Consider the following 16,827-nt stretch of genomic DNA (forward strand, 5'->3'; position numbering starts at 1 on the left):
TTAGCTTCATCCCGCCCCACCCCGACCCATGCTGCTGGCAATAGCATGAGGGCTCCAGAAATGCTTGTCACCTCCAGAAAGGACCCAGGCTCTGGTCTGTCTGAGTTGGTGTGTAATCCAGGATGGATTACTTCCTTCCTCTAGGCCTCAGTTTACCCAGAATCCATAAAATGGGGCGATCCATCCCTGCCCAACCTACACCAGTATAGAGGAAGAATCCCATACACTGGATGATAAGAGATCTGTGTTCTAATCCTGGCCCTGCTGCCTGCCAGCTGCAATGAGGCGGCTTCTCAGCTCACAACCTCCATCTCCTTACCCATTACGGGGACCATGTCCAATGTGCAAAGTTATTGCAATAAATTGAGACAAAATAAATGCATATTACTGGCATATCATTTATTGGTTTATCGTCTTTCTCACCCACTAGGATGTCAGCCCCATGAGGCAGAGACTTGGTCCTATTCATAGCTGTACCAAACATCTAGGATGCTGCTTGGTGTTCGATAAGAGATCACTAAATAATCGTTGGTTGAATACATGGACATAAGGGGCACTCAATAAGTGATGGTTTTCATTGTTATTCAAAAGCGTCCTAAGACAAAAAGCATTTGAAGTTCACTGTTGTTGAGAACAGAAAGGTTCAAAAGCATGTAATCTCCAGGGTTGGCATGGGTCTGTCTGTCTGCCAGGCGATGAAAGATACCAGGGAAGCTGGGCTTATCTAGACCATGGGATGGGACTATGCGCTCATGAGAAGCAGGTAGGAGCATTATGAGTGACGGGGGCACTCGGGGCATCCTGTCCAATAGGGCTCCCTCGCTCTAGCTGCCTGTGGCCAGGAGGGAATGCAGGCCCGGTCTGCCAGCGCAGCTGATGTTTGCAAAAAAAGCCAGAAATTCAGTGGAAGACAATTCATTTTTACAAGCAAAACACAAATAAGAGCAAACAACTTATTTGTAGGCTGGGAAGGGCCTGGTGGTGTAGCCAAACCTTCTCTAGCAATATAGGCAGAAGGACCTCTTGGAGTGGCCTGAGTGGGGTCCTGGTCTCTCCAGACTTTTCAGGCAGTATCAGCCCCTGAGACATGGGACTCCACTTGGGGGAAGTGGCAACCTGCCATCCAGATCCAAAAGACCAGGGTCCCAGCCCGGCAAGTCCCTGAGTGCTTGGGCTCACAGTGGTACCCAGGCTTTGGAGCTTCTGGGCTCAGAGCAAGTCAGCTCCTGTAGTGCCTGGTCCATGAAGACGTTCAGTAAATATTCACTGAACAAGCCTCTTCAGTGTGACTTTGAGCACAGCTCTCCATCGCTGGGCCTCTTCTATAAAATGGGCACCGTCATGTGGCCCCACCCACCTCACAGAGATAATGGAGAAATCAAGTGAGATAAAAAGGGCAAACATTTGCATTTCTGAACAGCAAAGTGCTTTACTGTTTACCAAAATGTCAGGTGTGGTCACTCTTGTTGTCATTATTATTATGAGCAAGACACTTTGACCAGAGCAGAAGAAGGAGGCCTGGACCCAAAAGAGCAAAACACCTACAAAAACTTCACAAGCAGCGTCTGGATGGAGCCCAGCAGGGCTCACACAGAGGGACGTGTTCTCACGGGCTCCGAGACGGACCCAGTCGTGGGATACAGGCTTGACCTCCTTCCCTGCCATCTGTCCTTCTGCTCAGTGGGGGACCTGGCCTGGTCAGGCTGCATCTCCCCAGACAGTTTCCGGGGGAGACATGCAACCCCACCTGTGCTGTCCATGGAATATAGCAACTGTATAAATAATATAAATACTTTCTCATATATCTTAGCTATATAAATTATTCTCCTTTGCCCTAAAAACTATATATTTGAGGTAGACAAAATACCCTGTGAGCATTTCCCTTAAAGCTATAGAATGCGGGGGTCAGTGGCCACTCTAGTCCCCAGGGGCCCCAAGAGGACTGAGGTGGGTCTTTAGGGGTAACCGGAAAGAAAGGGATGGGAGCAAGGAAGAAGAGAAGGAGAGAGACAGAGAAGTCCCCACAAGCCGAAGAGCTGTCAGAACCTACACTGTGCCATTGACTTGGGTGTCCATGTTAGCAGCCAGCCACGGCCAAGTGCCTCAGAGCCTGCCCTTTGCCCTCCCGTGACCCTGATGCTGCCAACCAGAGTCAGGATGCGGGTGGTGTGTTGGTGGATCAGGGTGCTCCGGCCCCCAAGTTGCTTCCAGGCCCCCTCTTCCTGCCAGTGAGGTCCCTGCTGCTTTATGCCCAGGGCTGAGCCTGGATGGAGGCAGAGATGGTATCTCAGAGGAGCAAGATGGACTGAAAGGCAGAGAAAGTCTCCATGCTGCGGGGAAGTGAAAGACGCGAGAAAGCCAGCCCTCTCCCCATGTTTCTCCTCCTGCCAAGGTGTGGGCAGGTGCTTGGATCAGCAATGTCACTTTAGCGAGAGGCGCTCAGGTCAGTTTGGCTTCTCAGTTGAGCCTCTGCAGTCACAGATCCTTCCAGCATCCAGCAGGCTGCCCTGATCCACTGGAAAGAGGCCAGCTTCTCTCCACCCTTGGAGGTCTCGGGGAGTCCACTGGGGCCGTCAGCGGGCCTTTGTCCTGGAGCTGGCACAGGCGAGGTTTCTGAGAATTCGGCTGATTCTGAAGTTTCCTGTCATGGTGAAGGGTCAGCAACTCTAGGTTTAGGGAGAAAGGAAGCTGACAGAGGGGTGTGGCAGGGCCAGCAAAGTGGCCAAGGGCTTCCCGAAAGAAGTCACTTCCTCCTGGCTGGCATTGGGCCCCACTCTGGGGAAGCACAATGCCTCCAGCAAGGTGACCTCTGCAAGGTCTTCATCCTGAACCAGAGAGGTGTGTGCGACCGGAACGCCAGCCTGGTCCAGGGGCTGTGTGTCCGTGTGTGCCTGTGTGGAGATGCCAGTCTCTCTCTCCTTTCTCCGAGGGCCTTGGCAGGTGGTGCTGGAAATGTCCACAGGATCTGAAGAAATTAACAAAGTCACGTCTCCTCCTCAAGTAAGAGCCCAAGTGAGGGCCAAGTGAGGGGCCATTGACTGGGAACTGAAGGAGGCTACCCAGGAGCCAGGCTTCGCACGGACTCAAGCATCTGTAACCCCAACCAGGGCAAAAGCCTTACTTAGATGAGCACCCACAAGAGTAGACATGTCACCTCAAGTCATAGCTCATGAGCAGCTAGTCTTCAGTATTGTGAACTCAGTTGGTGTGGGGGTGTCACAGACCTGGCAGGCCCCAGTCACAGTAAGTCACCAAAAGGACTCAAGAGCCAGCTGAGAAACAGCTCACCATGTCACTGCTGGGCACCAGGAAGCTGTTGCCCTCCTCCTCTGGGCTGGGAGTAAAGATTCCTTTGGCCAGCAGGGAACACAGGGAGGGGCCGCTGTCTTTCTGCTCCACCTCAGGTGCACTGAGCCCCACCTTGGCGGCTGGTTCTCCCACCTGTCTTACCTGACGGGTGGTCGTTGTGAGCACAGCTGGATGGGTGTGGATAACCCAGCTCTCAAGGCAAGAATGAAGCTTTAGGGGAGGCTTATTCGAAAAGTCAAATTAAGGACACAGGGCTCCAGGGCATGGATCTCACTTGGGTCCACTCAAGCTCAGAAAGCTCTCCTTTCTCTGAACAGATAGATGGCTTCTACCACCTGGGCTTTCTCCCCATCCGTGGCACAGCAAAACCAGGGTAGTGGTGGAGGCGTGTGACACCTGGAGCTCACTGCGCCTGAGCAGGGCCACAGGACCGGACTGGCCCATCCCAGCCAGACTCCCACCTTCACTTCTAGCTGGCGCTGCCTCCCTCGGTATTCCCCGCTCAGCCGCTCACCTCCCAAGAACATGCTGGCTCCAAGCCATTCATCCCAGGAAGCAAGATGGAACAGCCCCTCCCTCGCCTCCAAAGCTCCAGTCCTGCTGTCCTCTCGGTCTCCCTTACTTCCCTCCACATCTTTCTCACTCTGCCCTCCTCTCCAAGCCTTCAACAAGGCTGGGGATGCTTGGGTTCAGGGATGAAGCTTTGCTCCTTTGTTGAGTACTGAGGGAGGCAAAAGGCTACCAAGGAATGGTGGTGAATGGCACACTCGGTGCCTCGGCACACATGCCGGTTTGTGCACGCATGTGATGACTGCCTGTCCAGAGGGCCGGTTGGGTGGGCGGAAGGGTGCCACGGGGGGCTGCGGCCATGCCAGACTGGCGTGCTGGGCAGTAGGCTAGTGCTTGCAGGTATACACGAGCTCCTCCTCCACGCACTCCTGGCACTCCACGTAGCAGCACCACTGCACCTGGCAGCGGCAGGAGAAGGCCACCAAGCGGCTCTGGGTGTCATAGCCCCGCCCGCAGCACAGGCTGCTGCAGCTGGCCTCCCGGGAGCACACCCTGCCCGCCGTGCCCGGTGAGAACTTGCTGGGCCGGCAGAAGCTGGGTGAGTCCTCCATGTAGACCAGGTCCCCAGACCGCGGGGCCAGGTCTTGGGTGGGGCTGCCCTGCCTGGCAGGGGCCCACAGCTCTAGGCGACCCAAGGCCTCATTGGTGGCACTGGACACCTTGATAGCCGAGTCATAGCATAGCTTCAGCACCTGGCCCGTCTCACGGAATGGGGAGAGCTGCTTCCAACAGGTGCGCACGGCACAGGAGCCTGACACCCCATGGCATTTACACGTGGTCCTGTGGCCACTCTTTACAGCCTGTGGGGAGAGACAGAACAGAGGCATGGTCAGAGGCCAGGGCCCAGCAGCCAGAGCCCACCCCCAGAGCCAGAGCACCAACCCCAGCAGGGCAGCAGCAGGGCATTGGAAAGAGACAGGAAGGTTCTCATGAAGGAAAAAGATAGGATCCAAGTTAGCTATGAGGCACCTTCGTGCAAACTATTAATAGTAAAAGGCGGCCGGGAGCAGTGGCTCATGCCTTTAATCCCAGCACTTTGGGAGGCCGAGGCGGGTGGATCACCTGAGGTCGGGAGTTCGAGACCAGCCTGACCAAAATGGAGAACCCCATCTCTACTAAAAATACAAAATTAGCCAAGCATGGTGACACATGCCTGTAATCCCAGCTACCAGGGAGGCTGAGGCAGGAGAATTGCTTGAACCCGGGAGGCAGAGGTTGCAGTGAGCCGAGATCACACCATTGCACTCCAGTCTGGGCGACAAGAGCAAAACTCCATCTCAAAAAAAAAAGGTAAAAGGCTCCCTTCCCCTCGATAGAGCCAGACCCGTGCCAGTGTGCATGCCCTGGTGACAACAGTGTGGGCCACATCTCAGCCCCAGCTCCTCCCCTTGGCCTGGCATTCTTGTGGAATAGACAATTTACAAAACTGAACACAGCGGCCCTGGTTCACACCAACTCAGTGATTACAACTCAGCTTTTTTTTTTTTTTTTTTTTTTTTTTTTTTTGAGACGGAGTTTCGCTCTCATTACCCAGGCTGGAGTGCAATGGCGCGATCTCGGCTCACCGCAACCTCTGCCTCCCGGGTTCAGGCAATTCTCCTGCCTCAGCCTCCTGAGTAGCTGGGATGACAGGCACGCGCCACCATGCCCAGCTAATTTTTTGTATTTTTAGTAGAGACGGGGTTTCACCATGTTGACCGGGATGGTCTCGATCTCTCGACCTCGTGATCCACCCGCCTCGGCCTCCCAAAGTGCTGGGATTACAGGCTTGAGCCACCGCGCCCGGCTACAACTCAGCTTTTAATCCCCTAAAGAGTTAGAGCACTGGTGTCTCCTGGCCTCCTCACCTCAATAGACTCCAGGTCTCCCACTCCTGTGTAGCCTCAGCCCCTTCCCTTCTTGGGGCCACTTCCATCTTCCTACCCGTAAAATGGAGAAGACGCAGGGATGCTCTAGATAGAGATGTTCAAACGATGTTGCTTCTAGGACCTCCAGGAAGGCCCGGTCCTCCAGGAAGGAACGGAGACCTCTCTCCAAACATGTCCCTGCTTCACCAAGACCTAGTCCTAAGCCTGGCTTCCACTGCTGACCAGCCACCAAAGGCACCCGTGATCCCTCCCTACTTCTGCTGTGTTCTTGGTACCCAGGAATGGCCCAGAGTAGATGCTAAGGGAGTGTTGGTTGAAGACGTGAAGTTCATCCTGCCTTCCTGAAGTTCATGGCTCTTCGTGTGTTTTGGGGGATGGGGTGCTGGATTCCTTCAAGCCTTGCTCCCCAGCTCCACATCCCGGTGGGAGGGCACTGTGGGCAGCCCGCGACATGCTCACCTTGATGCCCACGTGGGTGTTGTGGGCGTCTGCCCGTGCCCGCAGGTCCTTGCTTCCTTTCTTGGACCCCAGGAAGTTGCTCAGAAACTTGGTGCTGTACTTGAGGTTGTCACCGCACACGCCCCACTGCCAGGCCTGCCGGCTCTCCAGCCCCGGAGAGTCATCACAGGTGCAGCGCTCCATGCGCCCGGCACTGCAGGCCCGGGCCAGGGCGTGGGTGAGAGCAGCAGAGGACACTGCGTACAGGAAGGCCGTCTCTTTGAAGCCTGTATCAGGCACCCAGGGGTATAGGGAGGGTGGAAAGGGGAAAGAGAGGAAAGGAGGAAGCTCAGAGGCTGCTTGCTGCCATCTGAGGGCAGGAGGCGGGGTGGCAGTGCTTTGATGGGCAGGACAACGGAATGTGGCTTGAGGACATAGCTCCACGTGGGTCTCCCTGTCAATTGCCCCTTAAACTCTTACTGCAAGTTGCCTTTTAAATGGAACTTCCAGGCTGGACACAGTAGCTCCTGCCTTTAATCCCAGCACTTTGGGAGGCTGAGGTGGGTGGATCACTTGAGGTCAGGAGTTCGAGACTAATCTGGCCAATACGGTGAAACCCCATCTCTACCAAAAATACAAAAATTAGAGGGGCATGGTGGCGTGTGCCTATAACCCCAGCTACTCAGGTGGCTGAGGCAGAATTGCTTGAACAGGGGAGGTGGAGGTTGCAGTGAGCTGAGATTGCATCATTGCACTCCAGCCTGGGTAACAGAGGGAGACCCTGTCTTAAAAAAATTTTTTTTTAATTACAAATAAATAAATAGAACTTCCAAATTCACTCTGCAGTACATGCCCCGATTCCCAAAGGGCAGCAGGCCAGGGTCTACTGCCCCCGCCTCTCAGAGAAGACACTGAGATGCAAAGAGAAGCTACTCAGACACCTGGTGCAGGCACAGCTGTGGCTAAACCTGCTATTTTGACACCAAGTCAGTGTGTGACCATTCGGACCAGCCCATTTCTGAGGCCGCTGAGATAAGCCCCATGGGCTTCTCATGATGCATGATGTCGTTCTCAGATGTCATTCTCTGCCACCCACTGTGGAATAGACCCAATAATAGAGTGACCTTGAGTCTCCTGGCTGGCTTGCCCCAGACTGACCATCCCACCCACTCCGGGACCACTCCTCTCTGCTGGGTGTGGCCCAAAGCTGGCCTCCCACGCGCTCACTACTTCCTACCTGCCCTCCAGTGCATCTGGGGTGCTGGTGACATCCCGAGAGAGACACAGAGTGAGGCCGTTAGCTCGGCGGCAGACCGTGGAGAGGAGCTGGCCTAGGAGGGGCCTGGATGCCCTGTACAGCATCACTGCATTTTTTTTTTTTTTTTTTTTTTAGATGGAGTCTCACTCTGTTGCCCGGGGTGGAGCAATGGCACAATCTCGGCTCACTGCAACCTCTGCCTCCTGGGTTCAAGCAATTTTCTTGCCTCAGCATCCCGAGTAGCTAGGATTACAGGTGCCTGCCACACGCCTGGCTAATTTTTGTATTTTTAGTACAAATGGGTTTCACTACATTGGCCAGGCTGGTTACGAACTCCTGACCTCCACCTCCCAAAGTTCTGGGATTAAAGGCATGAGCCATGGCAACTGGCCAACTGCAGTTTTAAAATTTTTATATTTTTAGTACAGACAGGATTTCACCATATTTGCCAGAATGATCTTGAACTCTTGACCTCAAGTGATCGGCCGCCTCAGCCTCCCAAAGTGCTGGGATTAGAAGTGTGAGCCACTCTGCCCATCCTGGAAGTTCCATTTAAATGGCAACTTGCAGTCAGAGTTTAAGGAGCAACTGACAGGAAGACCCATGCGAAGCTATGTCCTGAAACCACATTCCCTTGTCCTGCCCATCAGAAGCCCTTTCCCCCTGGCGAGGGAGTCACATGGTGACCTGTGTTCTCCCTTCTAGACTGCATGCTTCCTGAGGGCAGCTGGGGTCTTGTTCAGCTCTGACCCTTTAGCATCTAGCACAGTGCCTGCCTCACCGTGGGCCTCCATGGATGCTTAGGGGGTGGGTGGAGGCGGGAGGGAGGCGGGAAGGTGGGAGGGAGGTAGAATGGGAGTAGAAGGGAGGGAGGGACTGATGGATGGATGGATGTGACGAACAAAGGGACAGATGAAGGAGTGGACAAATGCATGGCCTGGCTCATGTCATCGGACCTGGAACCAGCGGCCACCCGTCCTCACGTCTTCATGAGCCTTGTTTCGTGTGTGTGAAGAGGTAGAGGGTGGTAATGGGGGACCCCATCTCATCTGTGGGCTCCTCCAGGAACGGGCTTGTGTCTCCTCCTCTCCCGGATCTTCCTTGCTCCTCTGCTCCCCCAAACCTGAGGCTGGGCCACACCTGGCCTTCAACCGCCCTCACTAACGCCAGGGACTCTGTATTTGGGACCACGCTCGGGCAGGAAAGGCAGCGTGGCTTGGGCACGGGGGCCAGGGGAGAGGAAAGGGCAGCTTCTCCCAGCTTCCTCCTGCCCGAAGCCTTCTTCCCCAGCCCTCCTCCCACCCCGGCCCCCCCACCTCTCTTGAGCAGGCCCGTCCTGCCCTCCAGGCTGCAGTTCCAGCGCTCGTCCCGGAACTGGAACTGGCACTCGAGCAGGCCGAGGTGCGCAGCGTCCCGCAGGGTCTCAGCCAGGCCGGGCTCCCTCCGGCACAGCTGCTTCTGCCGCCGGGACAGCTTCAGCAGGTCGCACTGCTTCAGGTGGGCCCCGTCCTGTGCCGGCGCCGCCGCAGTGCCCAGTCCTGGGAAGGGCGTCAGGACCTCCCGCCCAGTCAGGCTGGAGAGGGCGAGAGGAGGCAGACAGGTGGGGATGGGGGTGAGGGGCAGGCGAAGGGAAGGGGCCTCCTCGGGGGCTTCATTACCCTTCATTACCCCCTGGAGGTCCCGTCCCCCTTTTACAGATGAGGAAACTAAGGCTCACGTAACCAGGGTTGCTGCGGGATCTTAAACCTGTTTTCCAGATTCTGGTCTCTGCTATTCTTATCCACCTATTTCTCAAACTTGCTCAGTTAGAAAAATCATCTGGGGTGCTTATTAAAAATACGCTTTCCCAGGATCCATGCTGGGCAATTCTGAGTCTCTTGGTTTGGAATTGGGCCTGGGAATCTGTATATTTACCACATTCCCTGGGCAGCTTTTGTGATCTGGGAATTCAGGGAAATAACACATGGAGTATTGGTGGCTGCCTGGCCAGGAAAGCCACATTCCTAAGAGGGGACAGCGAGGGGATGTGGACATTGAGCGGACACCCAGCCAAGGTCCCCTGACAACCCCCTCCCCCTTACACTATGTGGCTGCCCAAGTAACCCCGTTCCGATCTGACATGTTTCCATAAACCCCAGATAGCTCTTCAACCATCTGACCACTTGGTACCTGGTACAGATAGATGCCTGGGGAGGGGAGGGGATGGAAGGAAGGAAGGAAGGACTTCGATGGTTAGATGCAGGCGAAGGAGCTGAGTTCCCATCAGGCCATCAATCCCAGACTTCTCGTTCTCCTAGATCCGAAGTTCATTGATTCTGGAGCCCAGCTGCCAAATTCTAAGGCTGACTTTCCAGCTGCGCAGCCTTGACACCTTGGTTTTTCCCTTCTGGAAACTGGGGAGAGTGATCTTCTCTACCTCCTAGGGTCGCTGGGAGGATCATGTGAAATGGACTAACCCCAGTGCCTGGGACATGCAGGCCTGCCTTCCTGCTGGCTGGGGCTTTCCAAACTTCTCTCGTTTTGCAAGACGCTTTACTCTCCAACTAAGCAGGGTCTCCCCTTTGTCCAGAGGAGGAAATGAAGGATTGATGATGAGCCAGTGACTGGCCCGGCCATACAACAGACCAGCAGCAGGGTGGGAACTGGAGTGAGAGCTCGTCTTCCCTCCCTCTTCCCAGAAGCCCTCTGTGAGATGGCTCTGCTGCTTCAAAACATTTGCTGTCCTGTACCCTGGCGCCCCCAGTGTGGGTGGAACATACACCATTCCAGGACCCAGCCCAAAAGAAGTAACCCCATTCTGGGACGTTCTGGCCTCATAGCTAGGGTAAAAGAGCAAAGGTGGGCTAGGTGTGGCGGCTCACATCTGTAATCCCAGCATTTGGGAGGCCAAGCAGGTGGATCACCTGAGTCCTGGAGTTTGAGACCAGCCTGGGTGACACAGCAAAACCCTGTCTCTATTAAAAATAGAAAAATTAGCTGGGTGTGGTGGCACAAGCCTGTAGTCCTAGCTATTTGGGAGGCTGAGGTGGGAGGATAAATTGAGCCCAGGAGGCGGAGGCTGCAGTGAGCTGAGATTGCATCACTGCACTATAGCTTGGACAACAGAGCAAGACCTGGTCTTAAAAAAAAAAAAAAAAAAAAAAAAAAGCAAAGGAGGAAGCAGGCAGTGGCTCCTAGAGCTCCTGCTTGGATGTGGCACTTGCCATGTTGCTCATGTGCCACTGGCCACGGCAAGGCCTGTGGTCAAGCCAGGAGTGGTCAGAGAGGCCCACGTCCCTCTGAGCCAAGGACACATCTCTCGTGTTTGGAGCCACCTGCCTTAGCCAGGACGTCTGGCTGGATGCCACGCCCTCTCTGTGTGCCCAGAAGCCAGAAGCCTCACCGGAGGGTATGCGGCCTGACCAGGCCCTCAGAAATCACCCAGGTGCCCTCAGAAATCACCCTCGGATTCCACACCCATCAGGTGCAGTCAACCCATCATGGAGCATATCTCCGAAACCTCCGAGCACAGACAGATGCTATCGGGCTTCCCCTGGCCCAGCCTGGCCCTGGGCTCCTCTCCCAGACAGGGTGAGGGCAGGGGCCCGTTAATCATTAATCTGGGGGTAAATGGGTAATTTTCCAGTCCACCAGGTCTACACCCAACACCCTCCCTGCAGCCTGGCAGGAAACCCTCAGAGCTTGACCCCTGGCAGGTCCAGAGCAGGACTGGATGTCAGCTCCAGCTGAGGAGGCCACGCCTTGACTGGCTTCCAGTGTGGAGGGCGGCTTGGGGGCTGCAGCTACCTTGCCCTCCAATGTCCTCCTCCTCACCCTGGGGGCTTACGATTCCTGTTTTAGAAACTGGACCTCCCTGGTAGCAGCTGATTGACAGACAAGAGAACAAGCAGGGAGTGATGGAAATTTTCGCCAATGGGGCTGCATATCCTTCAAGACCTGCCTCAAATGCCATTTTAAGAATAATAGCTATTATTATATCATTATAGCTACATTATATGTCATATGATACAACATAATATGTAACATAATTTTTTTTTTTGAGACAGAGTCTTGTTGTGTGGTCCAGGCTGGGGTGCTGTGGTGTGATCTTGGCTTCCTGTAACCTCCGCCTCCCAGATTCAAGCAATTCCTGCTTCTGCCTCCCGAGTAGCTGGGCCTACAGGCATGCACCACCACGCCCGGCTGATTTTCATATTTTCAGTAGAGAGGGGTTTTCACCTGGTCTCGAACTCCTGATCTCAAGTGACCTGCCCGCCTCAGCCTCCCAGAGTGTTGGAATTACAGATGTGAGCCACTGCACCCCGCCCAAGCTGTGTTCTTGTCTAAGACTCCCCTATAGTGTGGAGTGGAGGCTCAAAGTTGGTTGTCTAACTAAAGGCATCGTCCTTGATTACGACCTCTGACATCTGGAGAGTGCCAGAATTCCCCAGGCTGCCCGTGGGAGCCAGACCCAGCAAACCCCTCCACTCATTCAACAGGCATCTGGGTTTGGTTGGTTTGTTTTTGTTTTTGATGTTTCTGGTATGGAGTAGGTGGAGGCCAGGGATGCTGCCCAGTACCCTGCAGTGCCCAGAAGGGACCCACCCCACCTCACTGTCCACAACGTCCAGGGGAAGAGACCCTGGAGGGGGCAGTGGGTCTCAAACGGTGCCCAGCTGGGCACAGCCAGCCTTGCCTGGGAGCTCGGTGGAACGCCAATCCTCGGGCCCCACCCCAGAGGCATCTGTTTTTAAAATTTCATCTAATGGACCCTGAGATTGATGGCTCAGGGAGTCTAGTATCAAGTCGGTTAATTTTATTAGTGGTAATGACACTTAGTAGCGATTAATGACCAGGAAAGGCAGCCAACCGCACAGAGGCCTCAGGCCACACTGGGCCCTGGTCTGCCCAGGGCTGCTCTCAAAGGAGGCTCCCTGGTACTGCCTCGGGAACCCCATGGGACCCAGGAAGACAGCCTGAGAGACCCCCAAGACCCAGTTTCCCTCTGCTTGTTCTCTGTGTTGCAGTTTGGGATCATATTTCCGTTGAAGGAAGTACCAGGACATCATATTTAGAAAATGACCACCTACTAAGCAGTGAATGCCACATATGCGCAGCCCATGGCTTCTGCTGGGAAGCTATCTTCCTGGACCCCAGAATAATTCTGGGTGTGGCAGGCTCCAGCCTGCTCAGAGGTCAGCAGGCATGGTGTCATCCTCTGGAGGAAGTCATACTCTCTGGCATCCCAGGCCTGCAGACACCACTCACTGCGTCCCTCTGTGAAATCTTGATTACCCACAGTTAGCTGAGTGCCAAGCGGGTAAGATGGACAACTGGAGAAATTCGAGTGAGCTTCCTTAATCTTGTGAATCCAGAATTCTTTTTTTTTTTTTTTATGGCGTCTCACTCTGTCACCCAGGCTGGTGTGATCTTGGCTCACTGCAACTTCTGCCGCCTGGGTTCAAGCGATTCTCTTGTCTCAGCCTCTTGAGTAGCTTGGAGTAATGGGCACACACCACCATGTCCAGCTAGTTTTTTTGTGTATTTTTAGTAGAGACGGGTTTTCCTCATGTTGGCTAGGCTGGTCTCAAACTCCTGACCTCAGGGGATCTGCCCACTTTGGCCTCCAAAAGGGCTGAGATTACAGGCCTGAGCCACCTTGCCTAGCTAAATATGGGGGTCTTAATAAAGACGCTGCCTTGTGGCCAGTCAGATGCTTGCTATCAGATCAGTCAAACAAGTAAGGGTAACCAGGGTTCTGAACTAAAGAGCAGAGGAAGGGTTGTTTGCCAACTTGCTAATTGCTCTTCTGGGCTGGGGGCAACTGCCTGGCTCAGCTGCTCCTGCGCCTCCTGGGGCCACCACTCCTTCAGGCTGCGCCTGCTCTGGCCCAGCGACCTCCCCTATTACTGTCTGTCTCAGGCTCCCCCAGGCTAACTTCTAGCCTCTCTTTTCCTATTAAGAAAGCAATTACCCCAAGTGACCCTCTCTGCCCCAGTCTGTGTCTCTCTGCTCTCTGTACCCTCACCTCATGGTTCCTTCGTGGTCAGGTTGATCATAAGACCAGAGCCCCCACCCCCACACATGCGATGACCTCTGGCTTTGACCCCAAGGCACCCTCAACCACTTGACAGACCAGCCTGTCTTTCTCTAGAGTGGGAGAAGTCAAGGGTGCCCCTCAGGACTTCATGTCACACACACTCCCACCCTCAGGTCTCTTCTGACCCTCCTGGCACCTCCCGCCCACCTCCTTTCCCACTCTCCAATGTACACAGCACCCACAAATGTGGCTAAAGCTGACCCACTGGGGTGACCTTGAAGGAAGCAGAAGATGGCTCTCCCAGGCTTTGGGGAGCCTCCCAGGACACTGCTCTGTCCACCATCTGCAGGATCCCAGGGACCTCATCCTTCAATAATCACCCACCCCCTGCCTGGAGAGTGGGGCCCCCAGGATGTCATGCCCCAAGGCTATTCTGGCCTGGGTAGTCTGGTCCCAGGACTGACTCACTCAGAGGTGGCCTCAGGGTTGTCCCCTCACCACCTGAGCTCATTCCATCAAACAAATACACCTTAACTCATGAGTGGGCATGGCTGGAGCCAGACTGCCTGGGTTCAAATCCCGCCTCCACCTCTTCCTAGTTGCGCTCCCTTGTGCAAGGTGCTTTACTTCCCTGCGCTCTGAGAGCAGTGCCTGGCACACTGGATGCTCCAGATAAGTATTTGTCATTATTGAGCATCTACCATGTGCCAGGCACTGTGCTGGGACATGGTCCTGCCCTCAAGAAGCTCACAATCTGGAGGGAACTTGGTTGGATTCAGGAGTCCTCCAAACTCTCTCGAGACTCCAAGAAGGGGAAGGAAGAGAAAGATTTGAACTGGCCTGGCTCCTTGAGGAACCACCAGTAGCTGCCTAGGGACCCAGATCAGAACTCCTGGCACTGTGCACGTAAGAACTTGATCTTGACCAGTCCCATCCTGCCTGTAGGAGGCGTGGGGGTGGGGAGGAGGCAAGAGGGAGCTCTCAGGGAGCACTCCAGGCTGTCTGGGAAAGACCAAGTGGACGGAGAGTTTTTCTCATCACCCCAGAGTGCCCCACGCCCTGTTCTTCCACCTATTCCCACCCTTGTTTCTGCTTGAGAGGGTCTGCTGGTTTCAGCAGAGGCTATGCCCAGGATGTGGTGGGTGGGTGGCACAGGACAAGGCGGGTGGTTTCCAGGGCACCAGGTAATGCCAGTGTGTCTGGACTCTCAGCTGGAGGGTCCAGGAATGATGTGTTGTGCCAGGGCCATGCCAACTGCAGGCAGCTGCCTGGGAACCAGGAAAGCCTTGTGCTGCCGTGGGTGCTGGCCGCCACCCTGCAAGACCCCATCAGATGCTCCTGATAACAGGCTTCCGCTGCAGGGCCATTTGCATGGTGAGTGCGCCCTTTGTGCTTTCATCTCAAACATCTGTCTACCTCTGCTGGCCCTCACTGATCCCCCACACACACAAATACACACACTCACACACACACATCCTCTCACGTACACTCTCACACATACACACATTCTCACACACATACACACTCACACACACACTCAGACCCCATCCCCTTTTGTGGTCTCTACTCCCTACCTCTTCCCAGCAGCAGGGAGTTGGGTGAGGGCAGTGTCTGGCCCAGTAGGAGAGGGCACCATGGCCCTGGGCAGCCCTTCTTTGAAAGTGGGTACTCAACACCAACTCCAGGCTTCTCTCCCCTCCTGCTGTTACACTGGGAGGCCCCAGATTTCCCATACTGTGAGCACGCCCTCCCCTCCACCTTCCAGGCGTCTTTCTCCTCTACAGCACCTAGAGCCACCGTGCACCACCTCCATGATGTCCTGCAGCCAGGGAAATTCGGAAACAACTGTTGCCTACCTTCCTACCTTTATGCCCAACTCTCTCCAGCCCGTCTTTTCACTTACTCGCTCATTCCCTTATACCTTTATTAAGAGAGTATCAGTAAACAAAAGCACAACTATAAAGGATCTTTTGGCCAGGCATGATGGCATGCACCTGTAGCACCAGCACTCTGGGAGGCCAAGGCAGATGAATTACTCGAGCCCAGGAGTTCGAAACCAGCCTGGGCAACGTTAAGTGAGGTCCTGTCTCTACAAAATTGAAACTTAAAAAATTAGCTGGGCATGGTGGCATGTGCCTGTGGTCCCAGTTACAGGCTGGGAGGATTGCTTAAGCCCAGGAGGTCAAGGCTGCAGTGAGCTGTGATCACACCACTGCATTCCACCCTGGGTGACAGTGAGACCCTGTCACATACACCAAAAGGGACTTTTCTGAGCATCAGCTTTGTGCCCCATCCACCCACAGACCTTGAGACTACTTGTTCCTCCCATCTGGCGCCCCCACCCCCAGCCCCACCTCTGGATCCAGCCCTCCTTTTCTCCCCAGCTCTCATCCTCCATCCGCACAAACCCACCCGGAGGACTGAATCTGTCCACACCTCTCCCCGGAGCCCACCCGACAGCCTTGTCCCCCACCCATCCCTGACTCAGAGGAAAGAGCCGGGTCCAGCTGTGGGCTCTGTCTCTCCAAGCACAGCCCCACTTCCTGTTTCACAGCCGCAGACTGGGCTGCCTTCGGGATGGCATCAGGGAGATGTGCTCAGGGCTGAGTGGGCAGCTCTCAGCTCGCACGGGGAACATGCTTTGCATCTCAACAATGCCCGGCATTTACAGCCTGGCTGGTTCAACATCTGCGAAGGAAATGCTTCCTTCTTCCTCCTCCTGGCTCTCTCCCTCTCTTTAGCCTCGGCTGAAGCCAAGGAGGGGAAGTCTTTGTCCCTGGCACGCATGTGTCAAGTGGCACAGTGACTGCAGAGGGTCCCCAGTCATTCCTGCACAGAAGGATCCATCACCTCTATGAGTCTGTGACTATAAACATCTCCCCCAGTTCCTAGGCTGAGTCCAAAGGTACACCATTCAAATCATTATATGTTAGAGCTGGAGAAACCCTTTCAGGTCCCCTGGCTCAGAAGTTTTGCTCTGCTGGCTCCTGGGAGGTGTCCTGGAGGCCGCTGCAGGGAAGCAGGAGGGGTAGGGTGAGCCAAATGTGCACATCTCTGCTTTGACCTATCTGGTACCCCGCAAGTTCACGCAAGATTGGTCATCCAAGGTGACCCACTGACTTGGTAGCAGGGCTGTGTGTGTGGCCCAGGTCTCTTGATTGCTGCCACCAAGCCTGGTAGTTTCTGCTTGCAGCCCCAGCCCTTCAGGGAAGCCAAATCAGCATCACCACATCAAACATCTAAGGTGGTGGAAATACAAGACAGCTAGGTTTTGAGGGAAGGAGGGCTGGTCAGGACTCCTCTGACCTCCTGGGTGGCCTAAGGGTAGGACCTCAGGAAGGGAGAGAAAAACCCTCTGTTTAAAG

At 54.8% G+C, this 16,827-nt stretch overlaps 1 protein-coding gene across 2 annotated transcripts in view; it reads right to left on the bottom strand.

The window, feature by feature from the left end:
* Positions 1-378: 378 nt before the first annotated feature.
* The window catches only part of WNT9B (Wnt family member 9B), a 30,171-nt gene continuing 13,722 nt past the window's right edge, over positions 379-16,827 (bottom strand). The window contains exons 2-4 of one of the 2 annotated variants that reach the window (XM_039477057.2): positions 8,760-9,016; positions 6,207-6,472; positions 379-4,679 (exon numbers count right to left, since the gene is read on the bottom strand). In XM_039477057.2, the coding sequence (XP_039332991.1) occupies positions 4,206-4,679; positions 6,207-6,472; positions 8,760-9,016 (997 nt within the window). In that variant the 3' untranslated portion in view covers positions 379-4,205. Of the gene's footprint in view, positions 4,680-6,206; positions 6,473-8,759; positions 15,783-16,827 lie in introns of those variants that run through there. The other variant, XM_010331440.3, reaches the window with a different exon arrangement.

Source organism: Saimiri boliviensis, chromosome 17 (assembly GCF_048565385.1).
Source record: "Saimiri boliviensis isolate mSaiBol1 chromosome 17, mSaiBol1.pri, whole genome shotgun sequence".
Classification (NCBI taxonomy): Eukaryota; Metazoa; Chordata; class Mammalia; order Primates; family Cebidae; genus Saimiri; species Saimiri boliviensis.